Raw genomic sequence first — 27,398 nt, 5'->3', positions numbered from 1 at the left:
AGGATCGCGCCCTGGGCCAAAGGCAGGCGCCAAACCGCTGCGCCACCCAGGGATCCCTATGTTTGGTTTTTTTTTTTTTTTTTTTTTAATTTTTATTTATTTATGATAGTCACACACAGAGAGAGAGAGAGAGGCAGAGACACAGGCAGAGGGAGAAGCAGGCTCCATGCACCGGGAGCCCGACATGGGATTCGATCCCGGGTCTCCAGGATCGCGCCCTGGGCCAAAGGCAGGCGCCAAACCACTGCGCCACCCAGGGATCCCTGTTTGGGTTTTTGAACTGACTTCTGAACTTATAATTTTTGACACAAAGTGGGTAATTTTTATGTAGGTGAATCTATAAGTGTTTTACACAGAGAACATTCTCTGCTGGGAGGTCAGAACCTCTCATTGACAGATTTGTTATTAAACTGGAACTCTTTCCACGGTCTGGTTGGAGTCAGACCACGGCTCATTCGGCTTCTCCCCTGGGGTCTCTGGTGGCCAACGGTAGCCCCTGGGTGACTGGAGGCAGGTGGCACCGGGCCTGGAGCTCTCCAAGTCCTCAGGAGCACGAAGCACTTTCCCGCAGGTCGGGCCAGACAGTGGCAATCCCGAGCCGAGGGGCACAGGGGCTCAGGCCTGCCAGTCCTCACACGGGGCTCCCCAAAGTTTCCTTTTTAAAAATTTTATTGAGAGAGAGAGAGCTTGAGTAGGGGCACAGAGCAGAGGGAGAAGCAGATTCCCCACTGAGCAGGGAGCCCCACGCAGGATGCGATCCCAGGACCCCGGGATCATGACCTGAGCCGAAGGCAGATGCTTCACCGAATGAGGCCCCCAGGTGCCCCTCCCCAAGTTTTCCACCTACAAACTGGAACGCCCCCGCTGAGGGCTGCTCTGTGGGGCCGCCCCTCACCACTGGCGCCAATCCCACCCCCCCGCCGCCCCGGGCGGTGGGCACAGAGACAAGGACCAGGGAGTCTTTGTACTGGGGATTAGTTCACTCTGTATTAACAATTCCACACAATATTAAAACACTGCAAGAAAGTGGGTGTGGCACACCTGGAATTGTTTTTGTTGTCATTTTTTTTTTTTTTTTAAATCAGAAATAAAAGCCACGGAACATCCAAATGGAGGTGGGATAGAACCTGCTAGAACCACAGATGGCTTCTGCGAACCGGAACCGGTCTTTGCAATGTTTGGCAATGGTTTCCACGGACAGAGAAGGAGGAGGGTGGAGTGTCCGACATATGGCTTCTTTCCCGGAGACTCCGTGGCAGGCTGGCTTTTTGTAAGTGTTTTTGACGGACGAGTGACCGTTGGTGGCCTCATTTTGGCCCGGAAACTGGCCCTGGTCACTCGCCCTCGGGGCGGGCTGACGGCCTTTCCTGCCCCCAGAGCTGAGAGGGGCCGGGCGGCGCAGAGATGGACGAGCTGCCTGGAGGCCCGGCGCCCGGAAGGACGCGGCTGGGTACATGGTGGGGACGCAGGGACACGGTGGGGATGCGGTGGGGACACGTGGGCTAGAGTCACAGGAAGAAGGGCAGCACCTTCTGCCGCCAGCGGTTCACATCCCCGGGGCCAGAGGTCACCCCCCAGTCACTCAATCCTTGGCCTGGGAGTCACCTGTGGGGAGGGGTGCACATTCTAGCTCCTTCCTGGAGTGGGGGAGGGACACCCAGGCAGGCTGTAGGAGAGAAGGGGACCCTGTGTCTCCCAGCCCTGTTTTTTGGGGGGTGTGCCCTTAATTTCCCCCCCGTGATGTGGCCTAGAGACACTGGTCCCCCCAGGCCCCTTGCCACGTCCGCTAGCTCCCGAAGGCACCGCGCACACCATGTTTCATGCGGGACACTCGCGGGGAAGCACAGGCAGGAAACGCTGTCGCGTGTGCACGGCGCTCGGGGGTCTACACTACGGACACTGGGATTTACTCTAGAAGGAAGAAAGGAGGGGTCTTTTCCTCAGCTAGAAAGACACCCAAGGTGGGCCTCTGCTGACGGCCACCCCCGGGGTCGAGGCTGGGGCCCCTGGGGAGGCAGCTGGGCAGGGGTGGCCACGTGCCTCCTCATTCTCTCTGGGCCTGGTTTACCCACACTGCTTGGCCCCGGGGCTCTGACTCGAGTTCGAGTTCATTCAGGGCTGGGGTGCTGCCGGCTGAGCCCTGAGCTAGGTTTTGGGGCCACCCGGTAGGGACACTGGGTGGGGCTGGACGCGGCACAGCTGGCGGGCAGGGGTCGGACTGAAACCAGGGCCTCGCTGGGGACCCGTGACCCAGGACCAGCCCGGGATGGTGGGGATGCGAGGGAAGGCGGGCTCCGGGGATTAAGGCTTCTTTCACAGAAGTGGCCGGACAGGGCTTGCTCTGCCAACTGCCCCTCGAGTGTTGAGTCTCGGGGTGGATTCCGCCGGCGCCCCGGCCCCCCGCTGAGCGAACGGGTTTTGTTCCGTCTTGCTGCTCTACTGGGGACAGCAAGAGGCTGACTCCCCGCCCAGTGAGAGTGGCCAGGGCATCGGGCCCTCGCAGCTTCCCCGTCCAACGGCAGGTTTGGGGAAACTGGGCTCCCCAAAGCCCCCGGTGCTCCCGGACCGGCCGGAGAGAGCTGGGAGCCGAGGAGCAAGGCTGGGCCCTGCAGCCAGCCCGCATGGGGACGTCACCCACCGGCACAGGGACACATCCCTCTCATCCCCAAACCTTAATGCTGGTGGGATCTGGGCCTTGGCACTTGCAGGGGCTCGGTGGGGGGAGCAGGAGCCTTGAGGTTGGCACGAGGACCCAGCTCCTGGCCTGTAAGGTGAGGACCCTCTTGGCGCAGGGCACACGGGTGCAAGGGTACAGGGGCAGGTGGGGGACAGGTGTGCACGGGGTCCTCCCTTTGCCTCCTGCTCCCTTAACTGTCCAGGTCAACTGTCACAGGAGCCGAGTGATCAAGGAAAAACCACGGGAGGGAAGAGCCAGGAGCTGTCTGGGTTACGCATCTCACCCCGAGGCCCTGCAGCTGCTTTCTGGAGCTTCACGCCTTTTGACCTGTCAGGCAGGGCCTCCCCGGGCTGCACTCCTGTTTGCAAAATGGCCATGGCGACGCGCAAAAAGTGGAAAAAAACAAAACACAACACGACAACCCGGCAAAGCCAAATATGACCACAGCTTCTAACTGCTCAAATGGCCGTTTCGTGCTCAAAACAAAACAGAACACAGCTGACCGTTCCAGTGACCAGGGCAGGTTGCTGGAAATCCGCTTCCCTGTGGGGTGGGGTCCCAGGAAAGGGCGGGGGGCCGCAGCGGGGCTGTCGGGTGATGTGTGCCACACAAACGCCACACAAGTGCCACACAGCAGGGCGACACTTGGCCACGCAGGGCACGCTCCACAGACAAAGCCTCCCTCCTGGCCTCTAAAATCCGCGGGTGCATTCTACACAATGTGTGGCTGCAGGCTCAGCCGCTGAGCTCGGGGCTCCGGGGTGTCGAACAACAATTGTTTAAACGGAGAGGGGACCTGTTTCCAAAACACGCCGCTGTGCCCTTCCCCCACTACCCACTTTTAGTCTGCTGAGCACAGAAGAAACAGTAAACGCACTGCAGCGTCGGCCTGGCACCAGTCTTTGCACAAACAGCCAATTGTGCGAGAATCCCCACCCGCCAGGGCGCACGGGACAGTGGCCAGGTCACCCACCTCCTTCCCTTCTCCCAGCCCGGCGCCGCTCTGGACCGCAACCCGAACGGCAACCAAGTTTCAGAAAATTGTTAGCACATCACTTGGGCATTTCTGCTGTTCCTGATGGGAAGTGGCAGCGGCACCCCCAGCGTCTTCCGGCCGGGCCTGGGAGGGCAGCGCTGCTGGGCTCGAGAATCCACCTAAGGCCGGGAGACACATTTTACCCCATCCGCCGTGGGGGCTGTTCGCATTTCTTTGGGTACTGGAAGTTTTGGGACTTGAAATGTTTTGCTTGACTGTGTAGTGAATGAGGCCCTAGCTGAGAGAGACAGAGGGAGGGACACACCAGAAAACAAGGCTACAGAATAATACAGGGCTTCTTGTCCTTAAAGGGATTCTCGGAGGCGGGGACTCCGACCAGGAGGGGGTCATTCCGGGCGTGCTGCTCGCAGTAGCTCATGAGTTCTGACGAGGCTTTGGACACCTGCGTGTGGGCAGAAGGACAAGAGAGGACAGGTAAGGGCGGCTGCGACACGCACATCCGCCGCAGCCAAGACGGGAACGACCCAGTGTCCACCCACAGGTGAATGCAGACACCCAAGGCGCCCACACGCTGCCCCAGGGATGGACCCGAGCCCATGACGCTCAGGGAGGGAACCAGACACAGGAGGCCCCACCGGGTGTGCGTCCGCATGTGTGACACATCCAGGATGGGCTCCTCCACAGATGGGAAGGGGGCTCGGGTGGGTCTGGGCTGGCAGGGGTGGGGTGGGGAAGGGATGGGGCTTCTTTTTGGGGTGATAGAATGTTCTGGAACAAGATAGAGGTGGTGGTTGCAAAACACGAATGTGCCATCACTGCTGGTGATTAATTTTATGTTAGGTGTGTTTTACCACAATTTTAAAAAGATCAAAGAAGAGACCGAGTCTCCTTTAGCAGGAATAGCCCAAATTTTGGACAAAAAGGTCAGGGAGAGACGGAGGCCTCTTTAGGATTCAGACCAAGACTCCATTCCCACCCAAGACAGGAGGGCCCAGGAAGAGCATGTCTGAACCTCAGAGGGGCAGCCAGAGCTGGCTGGGGCCCGGTGACCTGGGTGAGGGAGCTGACACCTAGGGCCACCTGCATGGGGGTCCCCAGAAGAGGAGGGGGAGATGCAGGGAGGGGCCACTCAGCCCCTGGGAAGGCCAACACAGGGACATCACAGCAGAGGACACGGCCCAGGCCTGCACACCCCCCTCCAGGGTGTGCATCCAGGTGTGTGGTAGGCACCGGCCCACTCCGCTCCCTGCCAGGCTGGGCTGGGGGCTAGGTGCTGGGGTGCAGGGGTCCTGGGCCTGGGTGAAGGGGCCCCTGGGTCTCCTCTCCCATGGCGGGAACTGTCAGAGGAGCTCGGGCCCCCCCTGCTCTCCCACCTGCAAGGTGACAAGAGGAGGAGCTGCGTGGGCGTGAGAGGGTAAGACAGACAGGGGTGAGAACCTTCCTTGGGTCTGTGGTCTGGGGCCCTCCCTGTTCCCCTGAATGCCAAGGCCACCCGACTTCATCCCCAGGGCTGCCCAGTCTGCAGCCTGGCCTCTGGGTTCATCCTGGGGACACTCCTGCCCACAGACAGTGACAATTGCCACTGTCCTGTGCCTGTTGGCCGCTCCCAGGGCCACCGCCTTGGATGAGTCTGTGGAGCTTGGTTTCTAGAGTTGTATTTGGAAAGCAAGCCTCCAAAACGACAAAAATAGCCCCTGGACCCTGGAAATAACTGATGCTGTGGCTTGGGCATGTGGCCCCCTGCTCGCACCCCCGGCATCAACAGGAAGGCCCTGCCCAGAGGGCCGGGCCACAGCCGTGCCCGCCTCCCTGCCCCTCGCCAGGCCATGGCCCACTGGCCTTTCAGATGTGCCGATGTTTGTGGTTCGTGTCGCCTCAGGCGGGACTGGGGTGGGGAGGGTGGGCCCCGTCCTGCTCCCCTCCTCCCGACAACGTTCAAAGGGGCGACGGGACTCCTCCAAAACATCAAACGGGGTGGGATGAATCACGCTCTCCGCCAGGGCTGGGGCCAAACCGGCTCGCTACAGTAAAACCACTTCAACCGAGGTTTTCAAGGCTTTCTCTTTCTTCAGCCCGAAGGAATGCTTTGAATGCTCAGAGTTCTGGAACATTGAGACACCTCATGGGAGCCGCCCCCACCGACTCGGGGGGCTGCAGGAGCCCTCCTACCCGCCCACTGGGCTGGAGGTGCACTGCTTCCCACTCCCATGCACCGGGCTATCGGTCAGGTGTGAGTCTGTCTGGGAGCTGGGCTGCCCCCAGCAGGGACCAGGGAGTGGCAGGCGCTCAGAAAATCGACATCTGAACAACTCTGTGGGGTTGATGTTTGATTTTATGTGCCCACTTGGCCAGGCCACAGTACCAAAGTATTTGGCCAAACACCAGTCTAGATATCACTGGGAAGGTCATTCTTATATGAGATTAACATTTAAATTGGTTGACTTTGAGTAGAGAGATGAGCCTCTAAATGCGGGTGGGCCACATACAACCACATACAATCAGTTGAAGGCCTTCCCGGGAAAGGGAGTCTGCCTCCAAGTGGCCTTGGGGATTCAATCTGCAGTGTCAACCCTGCCCTGGGTCTCCAGCCTGCCCTGTGGGTTTCTGACTTGCCAGCCCCCACGGTCGTGTGAGCCAGTTCCTTAAAAATACCCCTTTCTCTCTGTACATCCTAGTGGCCCTGCTTCTCCGGGGAGCCTTGACTGGCCCCAGGGGTAGCCAGAGCGGGGCCAGGGCAGATGCAGAAACCACCTGGGTCTCTCCAGGGAGTCTCCCGGCCGCGTGAGAGCTGGGGCAACCACCTGTTGGAGGTGCCTCGACATCCTTTATCGAGTGGACACGGGGGTGATGAGGTGATGAGGTGATGAGGTGACCCCTTCCTCATGTGACGAGGCCACGACTAGACCGCTGGCCCCTGCAGAACCAACGGCCCAACCGGGCACTATTGTACTTTGTTTTTGGGTCTCTGGTCCCTGATGGGTTAAGTGTCTGTGAGCGGGAACTGCTTGTCCTTTTTCTTTTTTTAGCATAAAAAGCAAACACACTTATTTCAAAAAATCCAAACAACGCAGAAGTGAAGAAAGCAGCCGGCAAAGAGCCCTGGGTCCTCCCTTCTCTGGACCACATCTCTAGCTTCTGTCTGCATCTGCTGCAACAGGGCGCCAGGCTGAGCCTGGCAGACCAGCGGGCAGGAGACAAGAAAGCCTTCTCTGGGGCCCTTGAGGGAAGGACTCCAAGAGTTGGGGGTGGGCTCGGCCCTGCCTCTGACCCCACTGCAGTGACAAGGCACTGTGGCATGTCGGGTGGTCACAACAGCCCAGGACACAGTTTTTTGTATCAGCTGGGTCTTTCCATTGAGAAAAGGGAGGCCCAGAGAGGTTAGGGAGTAGCCCAGGGTCGCACAGCAAGGGGCACGGCTGGCACGCAGCCCCTGCTCTTGAGCCGGACCTCAGTGCATGGGGTCTCTTCCCTCCTCCACCCACGCCCGACCAGCTCACCTTGATGCGCTCGATGCCAGCTTCGATGCGGAGCTGCTCCACCAGCTTCCGGGCCTGGGCTATGTTGTTAGTGGCTGACATTGTCTGCCATCAGCTCTGGGCCCCTGTTGTTCAGAGAGCTGCGGGGGGAAGCAGATGGACATGAGCTGGCTCGTGAAGCCCCAGGCCTGGACCTGAGCGGCAGTGGCCATGTCCCTGGTTGAGGTGGGGGTGGTGGGAGGCTCAGTTGAGCTGTCTCCCACAGTCCCTGTCCTGTGCTGGTTGGGGGTAAGTGCTCCCTGGATGTGACCACCAAGCATTTCAGGACAGTCATCGACACGTGGATGACTCAGAACGGACTCATGGGGACACAGTTGCTGACCCCTGCCCTGTTCCATAGCCCCCCAGTGCCACTGACACTGAGCAGGGTCTCTCTCTGGGGGTGTCACCCTTCGATGCCAGGATGTCCCAGTTGTGATGGCCACAGACGTGCCCAGATGTGGCCAAGTTCCCTGGGGCAGAGTCGTCCGGGTGAGACTCTGGCTGTGGACCAAGGCAGATCACCTGGGAAGCACCTGTGTGCTGTGCATCCTGTGTCTGGCATCCCATCCCTTCCTTCATCAGTGAGCTCATGTGCCCAGCAAACTGTCCCAGAGAACAGCCCCCCATGTGCCAGGCACTTCTCTGAGAACCAAGCTGAGGGGGAAGCCCGTGGCTCCTGCCTGTGTGGGTGGCTGGTTCTGACTTCCCACCCCAGGCCCAGCCGTCCCTGGGACGCAGCCAAGTAGCATGACCCGGGCTCCCACAGGAGGCTGCCTGGGGCAGGGCAGGAGCACGAAGCGCTGGCTCCTGCCTCTGGCATGGGAGAGGCTTCTGGGGGTGGGAAGGGGGTCACCAGTGAGCAAAGGGAGCCCACTTGGTTTTGCAGGTTTTCCAGAGCTTTCTGATGTGCTGACGTGGCTGGGACAAATGACCACAGACTAAGGGGCTGAAAGCAGCAGAAATTTGTTCTCCCACATTCTGGAGCTTAGCTGAGATCCAGGTGGGGGCAGGGCTGGGCTCCCCCTGAGAGGGTCCAGGGAGGGTCTTCCTGCCTCTTCCAGTGGCTGCTTTGGCCACGGTCCTTGGCGTCCCTTGGCTGTGGCCACAACACTCAGTCTCTACCTGTCCTCACATGGCCTTCTCATAAGGATACCTTCATCCAGTATCATCTCTTCTTGATTAATTGCATTTACAAAGACCCTATTTCCAGTTAAGGTCCCTGTTCTGAGGTTCTGTGGATATGAATTTGGTCACTCCTTGAGTGTAGATGGTGTGCTCAGAGCAACCACACAGCACAGGCAAACGATTCTGGATAAGCCTTCTTCCTGAACCCCAAGGAGCCCTCCGCCAATTCTCCCAGGACCGTCGCTCTGTGGAGGGGAGTGCTTGCTGCTTTTATCGACTGAAGAACACCTGGTGGCTTGCTCGCTCCCCCGCACCTTCAGGAAATGGGTGTCACGCCTAGCAGTTCATGGCAGGTCCGAGTGCCTCCCCACCTGCTCGCTCACCGAGAAGACCGATCCTTTATTGCTCCAATGATTCTGGCTTTGCTATGGTTTGGGGTGACCTATTTTCTTTCCCAAATATTTTTATTAATTTATTTTAAAATTAAATTTAAACTGCTGAGATACCTGGAGATTCACATGCAGTTGTAGGAAATAATGGAGCCCGTGTGCCCTTTGCCCGGTTTTCCCCAAGAAAATGTCTTACAAAACTGCAGTCAGCATCACGGCTGGGAGGACCGTGGGGCGCCTCCATCCATAGGATCCCTCCTGCCCCAACTCACCCCCAGGCCCCGGCGACCACTGATATGTTTTCCTTTTCCAAACTTTGGTCATTTGGGGAATGGTGTATAAGTGGAACCGAATGGCCATAACCTTTATGGGTTGGCGTTCTCCCCGCGGGGCCCAATCCTCTGGCGACACATCCAGGCTGCTGCGTTTATCGCCAGCTCTCTGCCGAGCAGTGTTCCCCACCTGGACCGGCCGCAGTGCAGTAGTTCTACCTTTTGGCTCTCACGGATTCAGCTGCCACAAATCGTGCGCAGATTTTTGTGCAAACACAAGGCTTTATTTCTTTGAGATAAACGCTGAGGGATGTAACTGCGTGTTCAAGTTTTAGAGAAAATGCGAAGCTATTTTCCAGAACGGCTGCACCATTTTACAATGCACACCAGCAGTATATGAGGGGTCTTAATTTATTTTCATAAATCAGCTGTGCACATTTTCCCCCTGTTCCTTAAGGTGATGAAAATTCTACTTCCCCTGAGGTCTTCATTTAGTGAGGTCTAGCATAAGGGTTCTAACATGGGTGATCCTACCCCCCTGAGGATGCTGAGCTCCACGACCGGGGTGCTCCCAGCACCGAGGGGTGGGGGCCAGGGATGCTGCTCAGTCCCCACCATGCTCAGGGCCACCCCAGAGGATGACCCACCCTGATGTCTACAGCGTCCAGGCTGAGGAAGCTCCCAGGAGGACCTGCACGGGCGTCAGGGCCTGAGGTCAGGAGTCTGGGAAGACACTCAGTCGGTAATAAGCAGCACTCTGTGCTCTGTCATGGTGCAGTGTGCGCAGTCTGCCTCGTGGCCACCAGAGCCAGGGAGCTGCAGAGTAAAGGCAGGTTTCAGGTTTTCTCCCTGCCTCCCTCCCTTCCTTTCAGTTTCAATTATTTATTTAAGTAATCTCTACACCCAGTGTGGGGATCGAACTCACAACCCTGAGATCAAGAGTTGCATGCTCTTCTGACTGACCCAGTCGGGCGCCCCAGGTTTCAGATTTTCAAAAACATATTCTATTTAGCAATAAAAAAACAAAACCAAAAACATGCTGCTGATACCCACAGCACCTCGAGTGGATCTCCAGCCAGTTATGTCGAGTGAAAAAAGCCAATCCCCAGAGGTTACGTTATGTGCGCTTCCATTTATAGATCATCTTTGAGATGATGGAACTGTTGGAATGGAGCATAGATTTGTGATTGTGGGGAGTGGGAGTGTAGGTGTTGGCAGGAGGGGGCTCCTTGTGGCGCTGGACACGTGGACTGCCCTGAAGGTGGCCGTGGGTTCTTGCCCCTGAACATGTGATAACCTTGCACAGAATTTCATACAAACACACAAGTAGAACAGTGGCAATGGGATAAGGTAGATGGACGGTATCAGTGTCGATGTTCTGGTTGTGATATTGGCCATACTTCCACAAATGCTACCCCTGGGGAAACAGCGAGTGATACGCGAACTTTCTCTCTGATTTGTTGCAACTGCATATGAATCAAAAGTGACCTCCATAAAAGTCTCAATTAGGAAAAAAAAAAAAAACCCTTCCACACTGCCTGGCTCCCTGTCCCTTCCGGCAGACATCCAGCCCCTTTTTGGGTCAGAAAAGGCCTGAGTGTGTCTGTTCTGGGAGCACAGAGCCCACGTGTGGGTTTCTAGAGGGCTCTGATTCAGCAGAGAGCTTCAAAGCAGCCACAAAACATCCAACTCAGGGAAAACTGCCCTTGGTTGGGCTTACAAATACCTAAATTACTCAGCGCTAAATATAGATGTGTACGGAGAACAAACGGGCTGGCCCCATGGTGTGTTTTCCTTGGAAGGCCGGGGAGTCCTGTTCAGCATCCACACTCAGAAGTACCCACCCAGGCCCTAGGACCCCCACACCCGTGTGGCCACCCCAAACTGTGGCCTCCCTCTGAAGCATGAAGCCCCTAAGTGTGGGTGGCTTCCTGTTCTAGGCACAGTGTCCTGAGAGGCACCCTCTGTGCTGGGTTATAACCGTGGCCCCAGAGAATGGCCAGGGATGGCTGCACTGGGGGGTGCACATGCATGTAAGTGTATGTGTGTGCATGTGCATTGCACGTGCATACATGTGCGTATGCGTGTGCGTGTATGTGTGAGCATGTACATGTGCGTGCTGAGACGCTGGGACCAGACACTGGTTGCATCACCACAGTGCATGCAGCAGACTCAAGCCTCATCCTGGCTGGTGTCATAGCCAGTCACTGACTCATGGCCCAGCCATGGCCCCCAGGATTAGGCCAACTCTAGCAGAAGAGGCAGTGGCGCTGAGTCAGCCCAGGGAACATTCCTCACCAGTTTCTGCTCCGCAAGAAGCACGTGATGGCGCTGGGCGCTCAACCTGGCCGGACCTGCCTGGGCCCAGCAGAGACTCACCAGCCCCGGGAGCCCAGGACAGCCTTGGCAAGCTGGGGGGCAGGAGGGAGGGGGCGGGGAGGTGGGTCACAGTCCTGACTCCCGGGTCTGCCCCTGCCGAGGGGCCTGTGGGGCATGGCTTGGGGTGAGGTTCACCAGGCGCTACCTGGCCTCTGTGTCAAGGGCCAGGAAGCCACCATGCCACACATAAAGGGGCTCCTGCACAAGACTCACGTGGGAATGTGTGAAAGGCAAGGACCACTGAGCTCCCCAGCCCTGGGGTACATTGTGAAGCTCTGGTGATCATAAAGGGAGGGCCGTCACCCCCAGATGGAACAGGTCTGACATGACACACGCGGCTCCAGGGCACACAGGGTCAAACCAACCACGGGGAGGGGCAGATTTCTTCCGTGGTGGGCCACAAACACAGCAACGTGGGGAAACAGTTAGAATGGGGTCTCTCCCACCTGGCCCTGCCGACCTGGGGCCGGGTCATTCTCCATGGGGTGTCCTGGGTGTGTGTGTGGCTGAGCAGCACCCCTGGTCCCCACCCCCCCATGCCAGGAGCACCCCAGTGTGACAGCCACAGATGACCCCCCGACACCACGCAGTGTCTCTGGAGGGGCAGGATCATCCTCAGGTAAGATCCCCCAGGACACTGTGCTCTGTGACCATCTGACTGAGGTCCCAGGATGCTGCACACACTTATTGACACACCATGAGTGGGGGTGACTCACAGATGCTGGGGTTGCCTGATTTGTACCCTTTGACCCCTGGGGGTTTACTCTGGTGTCCAGCGTGAGAAAGGGTCAGACTCAATTTTTTTCCCCAAATAATTAATGCAGGGTTTTTCCAGCCTGAGCACTGCGGACATTGGAGCTGGGTCGTTCTCTGGGGGGCATCCTGGATGCCATGGGGGCTGAGCAGCACCCCCCCATGCCAGGAGCAGCCCACAAATGTCCCCAGACATCACCCAGTGTCCCCAGAGGGCACAGCTGCCCCTGGTTGAGAACCACTGGATTCAGACCTTTACTTCACACCCAAAGAGATTCCATCTAAAGAGCCATAGAATAAGGAAGAAAATATACACAAGTTGGTAAAACTGCACAGGATACTTATTCTCAATCATGGAGAAGTTACGTTCTAGCAACTGAAGCAACAGAATGAATGGAGATTAGCAGCTCTGATCTTAGTAAAAATATAGAATTTCACGACAAACGCCAACTAACGTGGAAACCAAGACCGCCGACCCAGGAAAGGCCAGGGCAACGCATAAGCTGACGGGTGACCCCGTTAACATGCTAATAACACTTCGGCCGGGATGTGACACAGGGACTCACTGATGCAATTCTTCTAAGAAGTAACTTCACTGGTAAAAAAATTACAAAACGGCCTCGTGAGCCACGGAGGGCAGCAGGCGGAAAGCACCACGAGCTGCCCCTTTATTTCCTCGCGACGCCAGGAAGGCCAGAGGAAGAGCACCACCTGACACACTCATTGCAGACTCCCTGGTCTGGTCACCCCGTCTCAGCCTCATAAACCGGACATCAAGGACTCCAAGGAGGTCCCCTCAAATCTCTCGCTTGAGCATTCATCACAAGGAGGGGGAGAACGTCAAAAGAAATACAAAAACTGTATACAGAGAGGTGTTTACAACTGTGTTATTTATAATAGTGAAAGCTCAGAACAAAACCACAACCTCCTGCTCTGCGACGGGGGAACGGCAAATTCATGGGATGTTTCCCAGGCGGAGCGTTACGTGGCCATTATAAACAGTACATAAAAAGGCGGAGCACCGAGGAGGCGCATTCAAACGTTCAGTTATCTACCATCGTGGCAAAATATACGTGGATAAAGGCAGACAGGGAACCTCAAAGTGACGATTTTAAGTCAGCTCTACACCCAACGTGGGGCTCGAACTCATGACCCTGCGATCAAGAGTCATATGCTCCACCCACTGAGCCAGCCCGGGGCTCTGCAAAGAGACAACTTTGTTAGTGATTGTTTTCATGACTTCCTTCGGTGAAATGCTTCCTGTTAAGGTATAATTTGCATACAGTAAACTCTGTCCTTTTGGGCACACAGTCGGGGTTTTACAAACACATCCCGTCATGCCTCTGATACCGCCGTCTGGAGGCTCTGTCACCCTAGGAAACTCCCCGTGTTGTTGCCTCCGTAGCCAGGCCCTGCAGCCCCTGATCTGCCCTCTCCTCGTCTAGTTTTGCCTCTTCCGGGAAGTCTGCAAACAGAGTCACAGTGTGCGGGGTCTGGCTCTGTTGCCTCCGCATGATGCCCTTGTGGTTTGCAGTGTTGCGGGGCCCACCAGCATTTGGCTCCTTTTCCGTGCTGTGTAGTATTCAGCTGGGGGCTGTGCTGGGGTTTGGTGGCTCACTCACCAACTCGGCGACCCCAGTGCTACTGGTCATTGTGAAGAAAGCTGCGGGGAATGTCCACACGCAGGGTTTGTGGGAGCCCACATTCCCACTCCTCCTGGGTGAACCCCAGGTGTGGGATCCCTACTTGCTTGGCAGGTGCGTGTTTAACTTTATAAGTTAAATATTTTCCAAACAGTTTCCAAAGTCACGCACTGGTTTGTACTTTGAAATAATCACAGACAGGGAGTTGCAAAAATAGTACAGGGAGTCCTGTGTGCCCTTCTTGGGTGACATCCTGTACAACTGTAGGGTAACAACAAGCCGAGACACTGAGGCTGGCCAACGCCATGCTCAGGAGTCACCAGGTCTCTCATAACTCATTCGTGAGCTGGATGGAATTTTTTCCCTACCTGTCCCTCCAGGAAGGCCTGGCCACCATCCCTGACCCAATGCCATGCCCCTTCCTCCCAAACTCTTCATGGAATTAGGCCGCCTGCCTGCAGGCCTGCCCCACGTGGCCGTAAGCCCCACAGGGCCGACGAGGTTTGGCATAAATGTTTGTTGAGTGGATGGATGGGCAGACGAAGGTGAAAAAGTGTCACCAGATCGGTGGCAGCTTTGGCAGAGAAGTCTGGGCTTAGCCTGCAAGGCTACAAGGTCGGCTGAATGCTTGTGTTGATCACATCCTAAATGTGCTTGGTCAATAGTGGGGAGTCCAGGGTCTCTTCCCACTCTGCGCCATGGAGAGTGGGGCCAGATTATTCTCTGTGATCATTCTCCCATAGCACCCGCTCCGTGCCTGGAGCACCCCTGTCGTGACAACCACAGATGTCCCCAGACACTGCCCCAGGTCCCCGGAGCAGAATTTAAGTCCTTCATCGAAGTCCTTTATCAGAAGAAACTGCAGTCAAGAGAGGCTCATTTGGACAAAATGTAAAGTTCTTTTGGAACTGAAATGGTACTGAATGAAAACAGAAGCTTCAAAAGGGGCTTAATTTTCTTAGCATCCACCGACTCCCTGTGACTAGAAGTCACATGGGGGAGCTGCCCCTTTGAACTTAACCAACCATACTTTTGAAGTGGGTGAGGCTTCAGGTGTTGGAGAGAAGAGAAGTGGGAGGGGGTGCTGAGTGGAAGGTGGCAGACCTAAATTCTGCATGGATCCCAAAGCTGTGTGACTTTGGGAAAATTGCCTCCCCTCTCTGAGCTCCAGTGAACTCTGCCATCCTCAGAGTGACACTCCCTCCATGGGTCGGGCCTGGCAAACCTCTAGGTCCTCAAGTTCCAGTGCCAAGGAACGAGGTGCCCAGAGGCTGGCAGCCATGGACGAGGCCCTCTTTGAGGCACCTCTGACAAGTGCTAACTATAAACACGGCTGCCGGAGAAATGGAACCAAGACAGGGTGCCCTGCACATCCTGTGCCCAGCAAAGGTGGACGGGCAGGTTTCCTGGAAACTATTGAGAAATCCTGCTCCGCGTGGAGCTGCTGTGCTGAAGTGGCCACTCCCCTCAGCTGCCCAGGGGCCGGGTGGGACAGGTGTCCCAAAGCCCATCTGGCTCCAGGGAAAGCTGGGCAGTGTGAAGTTGATCAGATTAAAAATAGGACTGGATGACGATAGTGAGAGAGCCAGAAATTGAGAGCCCCAAAACAATCCATTTTCTGTTGTCTGACTTAATGCTTGCACGTCTGCGTCCCTTCTGGGCCATGCAGCAGAGGCGAGGCTGGATCCTTTCAAGCTCTGCTATGAGCCCCCAGTCCATGATGCAGGCCATGCCCTGGCTATGTCTGAGCCGTTCTGAGTGTGATCAGAGGTGCTCTGGCCTCTGGGGACCCTCAGCCACAGAGCCCACTTGCCAAGACCCCAGAGCTTTCAGGTCTCAAAAGTGGGGTGATTCCCAGTCACCTCGTTCCAAGGGACAAAGGTGGCCACCAGGCCCTGAAGGTGCAACAGGCAGTACATGTCTGGAAGTGGGTTCACGTCCCGGTTCTGCCCTGCCCCGGGTCTTAGCTTCCTCCACTGGAAAATCAGAGGGCTGTTCTAAAAGCTGAGAAGGGATCCTAGTTTGTCACCTGGTGGTTCTAAGATCCAGATGATCCATGTTAATTGCCTCCGCCTAAGGCACTTGGGTTTTTGTTTTTGTTTTTAAAGATTTTATGTATTCATTTATGAGAGACACACACACAGAGAGAAAGAGAGAGAGAGGCAGAGACACAGGCAGAGGGAGAAGCAGTCTCCATGCCGGGAGCCCAACGTGGGACTCCATCCTGGGACTCCAGGACCATGCCCTGGGTCGAAGGTGGGTGCTAAACCACTGAGCCACCCAGGGATCCTGGCACTTGGGTTTTGAATACAAACCTCCATCTGCAGGGTCTGGCTTACACCACAGTGGGCCAAGCCAATGTGGACAGGCTCTCCTGCTGAGGGCAACCAGAAAATCTGGCACATCTGCTTGAGGGTGCTGGAGGGTGATTAGTGAATAATTTGTAGCTAGGATCTGGGGGAAGACGGAAGCCCAGGAGTCTGGCTTTTGGGGTAACTTTTTTCCAGGACGGAAGGTTTGCTAAGAGGCCAAGTGACGCTTCCATCAGCCTTGCAATGCTGGCAGTACAGAGACTGAGATCCAGGGCCCTCCAAAGGGAGGGAGCTGGGCAAACTCCTCCTTGGTAGAAACTGAACAAAGCACTACAGTCTGAGCATAGGAAAAACTCAGGTGTGGGAACAACACGGGCAGATACCGTGTGTGTTTTTCTTGGGCATCTGAATGAATGGCATTTTTGGACTCGACTGTATTTTAGACGGAATTTAATTTTACTGTCACTTCTACTTTAGGTGACATTACCTGAGAAAACGCTTCCCAAATAATCATGCAAAATCATGTGGTCCTAGCATTTATTACACACACAACAGGATATGGGTAAACAGGAAGCAGGAGGGCCCTTAAAGCAACTGCAGCTGAGTGCCGAATAAACTCAGTCCTCAGTACTGGACAGAAGTGACCCTAGGTTGCTGGCAGCCCCAAATGCCAGGCACGAGTAAACAGACACCATCTCTGGTGGAAAACAACATTAGCTTAGGATTAAAATGATTTCCACAAACAAGGCTGCAAGCACAATGTCTAGCACACAGCTAGCAATAACCAGGCATACATGGAGATAAGATGCCACAAACGAAAACAAGCAGGAATAACGTTCCCGACACTGGAGTTAACCGACGCTTTAAAATAATTGTGTTGATTACATTCAAGGAGATAAACAGGTGAGATTGGCATTTTAGCAGCACTGGACACTACGGAAGAAAGAAACAGTGGACATGTGCATGATGCCAATATCTGAAACTTAAGGACTCAATGGATGGAACAGTATTATTAAGACAACTAAGGGGAACACTGGTGAGCTGGTGGACAGGTCAGGGGAAAACATCAAGAATGAAGCAGAGATGCAGAGGGGAAGGAAAGATGGAAGAGAAGGTAAAAGACATAGAGAGAGAGAGAGCAGTAAGGCCTCGCACACATGTGAGCAGGGGTCTGGAAGGAGAAGAGGGAGGATGGAACAGTGATAACAACAGATGATTTCCCCAAACTCAGGATTAAACAAAATACTACTTTCAGCCACAGGTTCAAGAGGCCCTAAAACCTCAGGCAGGATAAACATCTTCAACAACGACAGAGAAATAGCCAGTAAACCCATGAAAAGGTGCTTCCTGATTAGTTGTCAGGGAGATACGAATGAAAACCATAACGGGAGGCTGCTTCATCAGCTCAATGGGGGCAAAAATGAAAAAGACTGGCAACTGTATATATTGGGGATGGCATGGAAATGCTAAATAAATAAATAAATAAATAAAGTCTTTCATGAGACACACAGAGGGAGAGGCAGAAACACAGGCAGAAGGAGAAGCAGGCTCCCCGCGGGGAGCCTGATGCAGGACTCCATCCCAGGACCCTGGGATCATGACCTGGAGCTGAAGGCAAATGCTCAACCACTGAGCCACTCAGGTGCCCCATGTCACACGTTTCTGATGGGAGTGTAAAACAGTACAACTGCTCTGGAAAATGGGTTGGCAGTTTCTTAAGAGGCTAAACACATACCTAACCTATGACCCAGCAATTGTGCTCCTAGGGACCTACTCAAGATAAACAAAAACATACTTCCACAAAAGGACTTGTACGAGATGTTCATACGTCTTTATTTATAACAGCAAAAACTGGAAATGACCCAAATGCCCGCCAACAGGAGAATGAATAAACAAACTGTGCTAATTCATGCCATGAAATATGACAGCACAATGACAAAAAAAAAAAAAAAAAAAAAAAAAGAGCCTGCAGAGGAGAGGAGTCACACGTGTGAATCTCAAAAATATTTTGTCAAGCAAAAGAAGCCAGACACCAGAAACAATCTATGTCCTGATGGAGACATCAACTTGTTGGTGTTCACAGGTATATGTTTGTCTAAATTTGCCAAGCTGTATATTTAAATCTGTTCATTTTACTGACTCTGAATCACACCTTAATAAAATCAGTTAATTACAAAGCAAGCAAGCAAACATCAGCTGCTGGAGGGAAAGGGACCAACAATTAGGCAGACTCGGTAAAAACCAGATCTGGTGAAAAGAAACTTCAAGATTTAAGGTGAAATACAGACGTTTCGAGACTAATAGGAACAGACTGCCTCTGCAGCAGACTCGCCTTGTTGAAGTAGAATAAAAGGATATTAGGGAAACATGAGCCCAGATGGGAGGGAGGAAATGCATGAAGGAGTGAAGGAACCGGGACAGAACCTGACAATATAACTTGAGAGCTCTCATGGAAAACTCAACAGGGAGCAGAAGCCCCTCGAAAAGCCTTGGCGCACCACAGGAATCACGAGCCGCCAGCTCCATATTCACCTCCAACCAGTTTTTCAACAGCTGTTCTGTGTGCCGGCCTTAAAAATTTTAGAATGTTCTTTTACATTATGCTATTTTGGTCATTGTGTTCCAGGACTGCAGCCCTGGGTGCTGCTTCAGGCGGCTGCTAGTGACTTTTTCTCTGGATTGTGTGACTTCACACACAGGAGAAACGAAGTCAGCATCTGAAAACTCCATGTGCGCCGGGATCTGGCCCGGGCCAGACGGAGAGACCCAAGGCTGGCTGAGCCCAGGGGCTTCCTGGCCCGCCAGGCCCTCCCCATGCTGCCCGCAGCCTAAGGCAGACCCCTGTGCCACCCCAGCAGGGGCACCGGCTCCAGTCTGCCCCCTAGCCATCCCTCCTTCCGACAGCTAGAGCCTGACCCTCCCCTAGCAGAAACCACAAGGGGCCCCTGCTCCCTCATAGAATCGAATGCACGGTCCAAGCTTAGCACTCACTGTCCTCTGCCAGGAGTTCTTCTGCCAGCATGTCTCCTGCAACTGTGGCCCGAATGTGTCTCCCCAGATTCATGTAGAAATCCTAACCCCAAGGTGATGGTATCAGAGGTGGGGCCCTCCTGAATGGGAGCAATGCCCTTAGAAGGGGCTAAAGAGACCTGAGTTCTCTTTTTCTACCATCTGACCCCACTCTCTGAGTGTGAGTGCTCCCCAGGTAATGCAATGGGCCATTCCGGGTCTCCCTGTACAAATTCCCACGATGTGTGGGGACCTGCGCTTGCCCAGGGGATCAGTACTCCTGTCTGCCTGCCTCTCCTGAGGGCTGTCAGGTCCTTGGGGATGGGGTCGATGTCTTTCTCCAAAATATCTTTTGTCCTGGCCCCTGTCCTTTCTTTCTAGGAGAAATCTCACCACATGACTTCTCTGCTTAAAACCATCCCCAAGCGAAATTTTAGAGAAACAGGACGTGTCACCCACGTGGACTCATGTGCCATGGGGCCTCCTATGTCTGGTTCCCTCCCTGAGTATCATGGACTCAGGGTGTGTCCCCCGGGCGGCACGTGGGGGTGCCTTGCTCCTGTTCAGGGCCGAGTGATATTCCATCATGTGTGCAGAATAACATTTTTAAGCAAACAGTTTTTACAACAAAAGGAAGAAAAAGGAAAGACCTCATCTTGCTGCTGTTGAAGCCAAAGCCAATGCTGTTTTCCTAATCAGAGCTAAAACCAATCAACAGCTTGCCAGACCTCAAGTGCAAAATGTAAGATTCATGTTTTTGGCGGGGGAACAGAAACACAGAGTGCTAGTTGGCATGGGGTGCTGTGATGGCATGCAGACCCAGTCCTGGGCATGCCTTGCTCTCTGAGCCCCGGCTTTCTCATCTGTAAAATGTGGAGGTGGAGAAGAGTTTGATTTATTATATAGCTTACGTACAGATGGGTGCACCTGGGGTTGCAGCCTGTTGAGTGACTCTCAGTTTCAGCTCAGGTCATGATTTCAGGGCCATGAGATTGCCCCATGTGCTCTGTGCTGGGTGAGGAGACTGCTTGGGATTCTCTCTCTCTCTCTGCCCCTCCCCCTAATATAAATAAATAAATCTTTTAAAAAATTTCATTTATTTATTCATGAGAGACACAGGCAGAGGGAGAAGCAGGCTCCCTGCAGGGAGCCCGATGTGGGACTTGATCCCAGGACCCCGGGGTCATGACCTGAGCCGAAGGCAGATGCTCAACCACTGAGCCACCCAAGTGCTCCTAAATAAATAAATCTTAAAAAAAAAAAAATAGATGGTGCAGCAGCTCCGTCCTATGTAAGCCATGCACACGGGAAGCTCAGTCGGATACCTTCACGTACACCTGTGAAACCATTGCCTTCCTAGGATCATGGACGCATCTCTCACCTCTGGAGGCGCTGCGTTTCCCAGCTTCTCTTGCTGCTCAGAGGCCAGGCGCTTTCTATTTGTTCTGACCTCACCTTGTGGATGGGGCATCAGAGGCCTGGAGACGCAGAGGTGTATTCAAAGTCACCCACCAGCAACTTGCAGAAACGGCAATAAAGAGTACTAACAGTCCCTATCATCCGTGAGGGCCCTGATACCGGGCACCAGAATTAGTGTCCCCACTTTTTACACATTTGGAAGCTAAGGCTCACAGATATTTGTACGTTAATAACCTTCCTGACATCACGTGGCTGGTAGAGATTGGAAGGGTTCGAATGTAATTCCCAAACCAGGACTCATCGGGAGAAGAGACCCAGGGGCAGCCTGGCCCCGTCCGACCACACTGCCCTGTCCCCCTCCGTGCCTGTCCCCCCGGCACCCAGAGGCAAGCTTCAAGGTCAGGGCTGGCATGGGCTTTGTATCCTCCACGGCCCCCTGTACTTGGCAGAGGGCTTAAAGGGTAGGACCTACAGCACTCCTGGTCTGAGGGTCGGCGGTCCCAGGGTTCTAACACCCACAGCAGTCCCAGGAGCCTCAGGACCGCTTCTTCCTTTGGGCAAGGACTGGCCACTGTCCGTGCTGCAGAGCACTGCAGATGTTGGGGGACCTGGGGTGCTGGGCCCCGGGCAGCCCTGCCGGCTGCCAGGTTCCGAGAGAACTCTGAGTGAGATTTAATGATCAAATGTCTTAGCTTTGTGCTTCCTGCCGAGAGGTGGTGTGTAGGCGAATCCGGGACTCTGAGTCCTGGGAATATTTTCCCAAGGACGAGAGCACACTTCCCTGCCAGCTTCCAACAGGGCTGTCTGTGTGAGCCTGAGAAACCTGTGCGTTCCTCGGAAGGCGTGTTGCTCCGGCACCCTGTGGGGGACCCTGGAGAAGGCTTCCCAGGATTGTATTTCTCCTCCTCGGCCCTCCTGACGCAGGCTGGCTGTGCTGCAGCTTTCATCTCTGAGTCAGACGGAGTAACGGGTACCAGAGGCTGCAGCTTAGGCCCAGACGTAGCAGGCGCTGAGAGGTCATTCAGACCCTGCGTCTGGCCAGTGTTTAGCGTGACGGTGTCTGCACTGCCCACAGGGGGATGCATGGCCAGCAGGTACCCAGGACTCGCTGGGGTGGCCCTGGCCCCTGCGGGGATCGGGGGTTCTGAGCCGCTGAGCAAGTGGGTCTGCACACATGTGGGCTGTTTGTCCCCTCGAGGGAGCTGAGGCAGCCCCTCTGGTCAGCCTGGGCGACGCCTCCACCCTCGGAGGTGTTTTCCAGCTGCACAGGAAGCAATGACAGCCAGACAAAAATGCCGGCGATCCCTCTGAATTCCACACATAGCTCTCATAGCTGGGGAGAGCGCCACTCCCAGCCTGCTCTGGGAGCCCGCACCCCAGCAGCCTGGGCCGTCTTCTTACCAGAAGAGGAAGAATGCTGTGCCAGTGGAGGCTTCTGAAAGTTGGCGGGCTGGGATGCGTAGCAGGAAAAGAATGTGAAAAATGTGCCTGGTGGGGCAGCAGCCAGGAGGCAAGGGCCTTCGAGGAGCAAGCTCGGGGTTCTGGTGGCCTGAGGGCGGTGCAGCCCAGAACGGCTCACAACCCCTCCTGGTGCCTGAGGCTCAGCAGCCGCCCGGTTTAAAAAGAGGAAGGTCAGGGAGGAGGTCTGGGCTGCTGGGGAACGTTGTTTCTGCACCCAGTGGGCTCCGGCTTCCGAGAGCTGCCTGCAGGCCGACACTGACACGGGGCACATGGAGCTGGCCGGCTGGTGGGAGGCTGCTGGGGGCGGGGGGGGGGGGTCTCATGTGACCAATTCTGGGCGCTGAATGTTCACTGATAGCCCTGGGACCCCGCGGGGAGGCCTGTCTGCGTCTCTTCTGCAAGGTGCAAATTCTCCAGGCGCGGGATTCCAGAGGCAGTAACTCCCAGGCCGGAAAACAAGACCGGGTACTGATGGCACCGGAAGACAAAGTGAGCGGGGTTCAGGCGTCAGCCCTCCCGGTAATCCACCACTCAACCATGCCGTGTCTCCCACACAGACACGTCTTCCGGAAGCAGGCCTGGGGGAAGGTGGGTCAACGAGCCCTGGATCTCAGATGGTGAGTGCTCCAGCAGGGCCACTAGGGTCCCGGAAGCCGCAGGGCAGCCCTCCTCAGAGCCAGGGGCTGTGTGCCTGTGTGCCTGTTGGAGAGATGAAACACATCCCTCTACGATGACCCCCAGGGACTGCGTGTAATCTCTTGGCTGTGAGTGTGGGTGGGATCCAGACCTACCATGGTAATGTTGCTCCAGGCAAAGGTACTGCACTGGCTTTAAGGAAGGGAGATTGCCCGTGGTGGGCCTGATTTAATCAGGTGAGCCCTTAAAAGGGAGGAGAAATGATCTGAAGCTTGAAAGGATTTGGTGCAGGAAGATCCTCTGCTGCCGACTCTAAAGATGGGGGGTGCTGGGTGGAGCAAGGAATGGGGCTGGCTGCTAGGAGCTGAGAGCCAGCAAGGGCATGGGGCCCCCCGTCCTGCATTCTGGAACAATCTGAATGAGCGCAGAAGACCTCAAGCTCCAGATGAGACATTTTGACTTCGGCCTGGTGAGATCCTGAGCAGAGAAACCAGGCACGCCACATCCAACCTCTGACCTCCACACCTGGGGACCAACCTGTGGAGTCACTGGGTTTGTGAGTTTGTTACACGGCACAGGGCTGGTCCCAAGGCCCAGGCGAGGTTGGAACAGGGCCTCCGGGCTGTTGAGGGGGCTTCCTTTTAGCATTCTCTGTGCAGGACATGGGTCCTGCAGCCCAGGATCGTCCCAGTTGGCATTCGCTGCTCACAGCTGAGTGTGGACACCACGCTCAGTGTGCTGCGTTCATGACTTCTGACATTTTTCCTCTGAACCTCCTGGAGATGTAGGCCGAGCATTAAAACCAGGGGGGTTCCCAGCAGCTCCCCACTAGCGGCTGAAGCCATCCCTGTGGCCCCGGTAAACGGGCATGAGTGTGAGTGCATTTCATCTCCCGATGGCAAAGCCTTGCCACGCCTGGCCCAGAGAGCTCAGCGGCTCCCCGGCGGTCCTCTCATGGGGCCGCCGGGGTTGTGGGGCTGGTGCTGGGGGGGTCAGAGCCTCAAAGGGGGAGGTAGGGGCAGTGAGCTGGGAGGGCAAGGGCAGGCGGCACAGCGACCCCTCATCTTCAGGGAGAACAGACACAGCCTTCAGTTTGCTTTAAAACTTCTGGAACGGATGACTTGATAGCCCACAGAGCTTCTGAATTTGTCCCTCCTGGGCCCACAGTGAGACCCTCGCCCCTGCAGACCATTAAATGGAAAGGAAAAACCCCAAACCTTCCAAAACACTACCCTGCAGCCAGATTCTGTTTGGGGGGCTGAGAACAATGCTGGGAGGGGGAACGCAGCCCCCACCCCCCACCTGCTGGGGGAGGACTGTTGCTGGGTACACCGCATGCAGGAGAGACAGGGTGTTGATGTCGACGGAGGAAAAAAATCCCAAACCAAAACAAAGGGAGACAGAGGAGGGGGAGAGGAGGCTCTGAGGTGCCGACAGAACACGCTGCCCCCTCGCAAGGTGTGCAGACGGCGGCGGCGCATTTACCTTGATCAACATACATTTCCTGCACGTTCTCTGCATGCGTGAGGCCCTGGCTCTGCACACCTCCAGGGAGAGCCTGCACTGTAGCGCATGTCATGAGACCTCCTAGAACCGGGACCCCCACCCAGGGGTGACGGTGTCCCCAGGGGACACAGGGCGGTGTCCTAGTACATCTGTGGCCCTCACAATAGGGGGTGCTCTTGACACTGCAGGGGTGGGGCCAGGGATGCTGCTCAGCCCCCCACAGCGCCCAGGACGCTCCCTGTGAGGGCGACCTGCTCAGAACGTCAGCAGTGCCGGGGCAGGTGGGAGAGACCCCGCTGCAGACTCTATAGAAGTGCGCAGGCAGTGTGCACAGCAGGCTCTGGATATCATTGTGAGAAAGCGGGGTGTGTGTGTGTGTGTGTGTGTGTGTAAGGGCAAGTGCCTCAGCGTGTCCGCAGCAGCTGGGCTGGGGTCACGCCCCAGTCCTGCGAAAGGCCCTCGGGCGTGTCGGCATTTGCACATCCATCTAGGCAGACACAAAACCTCTCTGACCCCCCAAGCCTGGTCTCTGCCACCCACCTCCGAAGTCCCTCTGGGGCTCCAAGCACTGGGTCCCCCCACCCCCTGGCCTGTGGCTTCTCCAGGGTCACGGTCCCCCTGGCCTGCTGTGGGGTGGGCGGCCACATGAGGGCCTCCTCTGAGCCTCTGTGCACCCGTGACCTCTTGGTGGGACGGTGGGGGTGGGGGGTGGGCAGGGAAGCTCTAGCTGGGATTTTGCCAGGTAGATATTTCCCAAGAGAAGCCACGGACCCTCTGGAAAACAGTGTCTCATGACTCTCTCCCTGTCAGCCTGGTCCTTTTGTGCCCAGGCTAAATCGGTCCCCCAGGCAGCTATATTTAGAAAGGGCTGGGGACTCGGGGATGAATGAGGCGTCCACAAGCGAGGGAAAACAGCGCTGCAGGGCACGTGGGCGCTGCCTGGGGCCGGGAACGCAGAGCCCAAGAATGAGCCGGCCTGTGGGCGCGGGCAGTGACCAAGGGTGACGATGTGGCTGATGCGGGAGCAGAGGAGAAGGCTCCCTCTGTCACCCGGAGGATGACTGCAGTCATGTGAGGGTTTGCAAGCTGGGGACGACGGGGCCAGGACACTGAGCTCCCATGGCTCATGGCACTCCTGCTCTTGGCTTCCGAGCACGGAGGAGATGCCGTCACCCCGGCCCCACGAGGGGCAGGGAGGCGGGGGGCAGAGTGGAGTGGAGGGCAGACCCAGCCTTCCCACCTTGGTTCAGGCAGGTCCTTCTCCGCCTGGGCCCGGACAAACTCCTCTGTCCCCTACAAAGCCCTGGGAAGGTCATCCGCTGAGATGCCCCTGGTTGGCCATCGGAGCACAGCCAGAAAGCCCTCCTCCGGGAGTCCAAGCTCTGTGTGCGTTCCTTGGCCCATGATGCACTCCCTGTGGTCCTGTCCCAAATAACTACCAACTTGGTGGCTACACATACATATTCTCTGACAGCTTTAGAGGTCAGAAATCTGACATGAGCCTCCCAGGGTAAAACCCAGGTGCGGGCAGGATTGGTCACCCCTTGTCCCCCCGGGGCCCCAAGGAGACCCTGCCCCCGCATCTTCCAGAGGTGCCCCCTCCCGGGCCTGCAGCCCCTCCTCTGTCCTCACCACCAGCAGCGCGAGTTCTGTACATCTCTGGGATGCCTACCCTCTGCCTCCCTTTCAGGAGGACCTGGTGAGAACGCTGGGCCCCCTGGGAACCCAGGGTCACCCCCACCTTGGCGGCCCTCATTACTCCCCATTGCCAGGTCCCCTCTGCTGTGGAAGGCAATATATTCACAGGTTCCAGGGACCAAGACAGGGATTCCTGGGCACCTTAACCCCTCTCCGCTCTACAGAAGGGGGACAGCCTGTCCAGGCACATGCGCAGAGGCTGAGCCTCGGACCCAGGCCAGCAGTGGCAGCTCCTGGCTCTTGGGCTCTGGGTTGCTGGCCAACACCCAGCTCCTGAAGGCTCCGCACTGCACCACAGAGCTGTCAGTGGTTCCTGGGCATCTGTGAAGTCCCCAGGGACGTCCCACTCCACCTTTAATGTTGCTGGAAAGTCCTGGGATGAAGCAGACCCAGAGGGGCTCTTCCTAAGGGCTGGCCATACTTAGGGGCATTCTTCATGTTAAAAATAAAGAACTGCAGAAACTAAGAGCCAATACTGGGACGGACTGAACAGTTTCCGAGACTTTCCTGGTGTGGGGGACGCAGAATCTAAAGTGGGGTCTTGCTGGGAGTGACTGCCCTCCACAGCACCAGGGTCACTCACTTTGTGCTATGGTCGTCACATTGAAGTGTGAGGCCAGGGATGCCCCCACAGTGCCCGGGATGCCCTGAAGAGAGGGCCCCAGCCCAGTGTCCACAGTGCCAGCGAAGGAACTCTGGTCTGGGGATATTCGGCCCCACAAGGCAGCTTTCCCATGAAATCTGTGTGCTGTTCAAAGGAGCAGCCCAGCTCATAGCACCTGCTCCTGGTGCACACCCTGAGTCCTTCGTGTCCAGGTTAGAACTCCTGAGGGGCCCCAGAAGCCCACATGGTGCAGACAGGAAGGCCTGGGGTCAAATGTTGGGTGCCTCTCTGCACTATAGCAAAGCGTCAGGATGTCTGCATGGAACCCCCATTCAAGCGCCAACCCACGTGGGTCCAGATGGAAGCATGACCCCCAAACACAGTAAAGGTGAAGCCCAGAATGCAAGTTCCAGCCAGCGCGGGCAGAGGGGAGGGCTTCGAGGCCCCAGCTGAGGGGCTGCTGGTTACACTCATCCGAGGGCATGGAGGGGGGGATAAAGGAGCCACATCAGCCACGTGGTGCTAAGAGTGGGGTTTTGCTCTCTTACAAAACCTTCCAGAGAGGACAACCACAGTAGCCATGGGCCCCAGCGACTGGAAGGGAGGGATCTCAGTGTCTGGGTGCCGACTGGTGGCCGTGGGCTGCTGGGCACCAACTCCGAGTTTGTGGGAAGCCTCTTCTGGGAGTGAGTTAATCTCCACTCCCAGTGGCCTCTGCCCCAAGATGAGGTTTCGATGACCCGCGCGGAATTTCTAACAATGAGATCGAGTGTCTGGTTCTGCTCACGCTGACATCCCCTTTCTCAACCGTCCAAATTCCATTACGCCTTTTCTTGTTACTGCAGGAAGGCAGCCAAGCCCGGGGCTGCCCAGGGAGTGCTGAATCTCCTGTGACTCTGGCTGGAAGGGGAACTGCGGCTGCCTGGGGGGCTCGGTGCCCCAGCCCTCAGAGTCTCTGCAGGACCGAGGGGACCAGCACACAGGAAGTGGAGTTTGGCAT

The 27,398-nt window shown here is 56.0% G+C and overlaps 1 protein-coding gene across 2 annotated transcripts in view; it reads right to left on the bottom strand.

Moving 5' to 3' along the window:
• Nucleotides 1-968: 968 nt before the first annotated feature.
• GNG7 (G protein subunit gamma 7) overlaps nucleotides 969-27,398 on the bottom strand; it is a 124,071-nt gene continuing 97,641 nt past the window's right edge. For both annotated transcript variants that reach the window (XM_038567887.1, XM_038567888.1), the window contains exons 3-4: nucleotides 7,172-7,290; nucleotides 969-4,116 (exon numbers count right to left, since the gene is read on the bottom strand). In XM_038567887.1, coding sequence (XP_038423815.1) covers nucleotides 3,991-4,116; nucleotides 7,172-7,252 — 207 coding nt within the window. In that variant the 5' untranslated portion in view covers nucleotides 7,253-7,290 and the 3' untranslated portion in view covers nucleotides 969-3,990. The remainder of the gene's footprint in view (nucleotides 4,117-7,171; nucleotides 7,291-27,398) is intronic.

This window comes from Canis lupus, chromosome 20 (assembly GCF_011100685.1).
Source record: "Canis lupus familiaris isolate Mischka breed German Shepherd chromosome 20, alternate assembly UU_Cfam_GSD_1.0, whole genome shotgun sequence".
Classification (NCBI taxonomy): domain Eukaryota; kingdom Metazoa; phylum Chordata; class Mammalia; order Carnivora; family Canidae; genus Canis; species Canis lupus.
The sequence above is the reverse complement of the archived record's forward strand: the minus strand, read 5'-3'. Positions and strand labels throughout refer to the sequence as shown.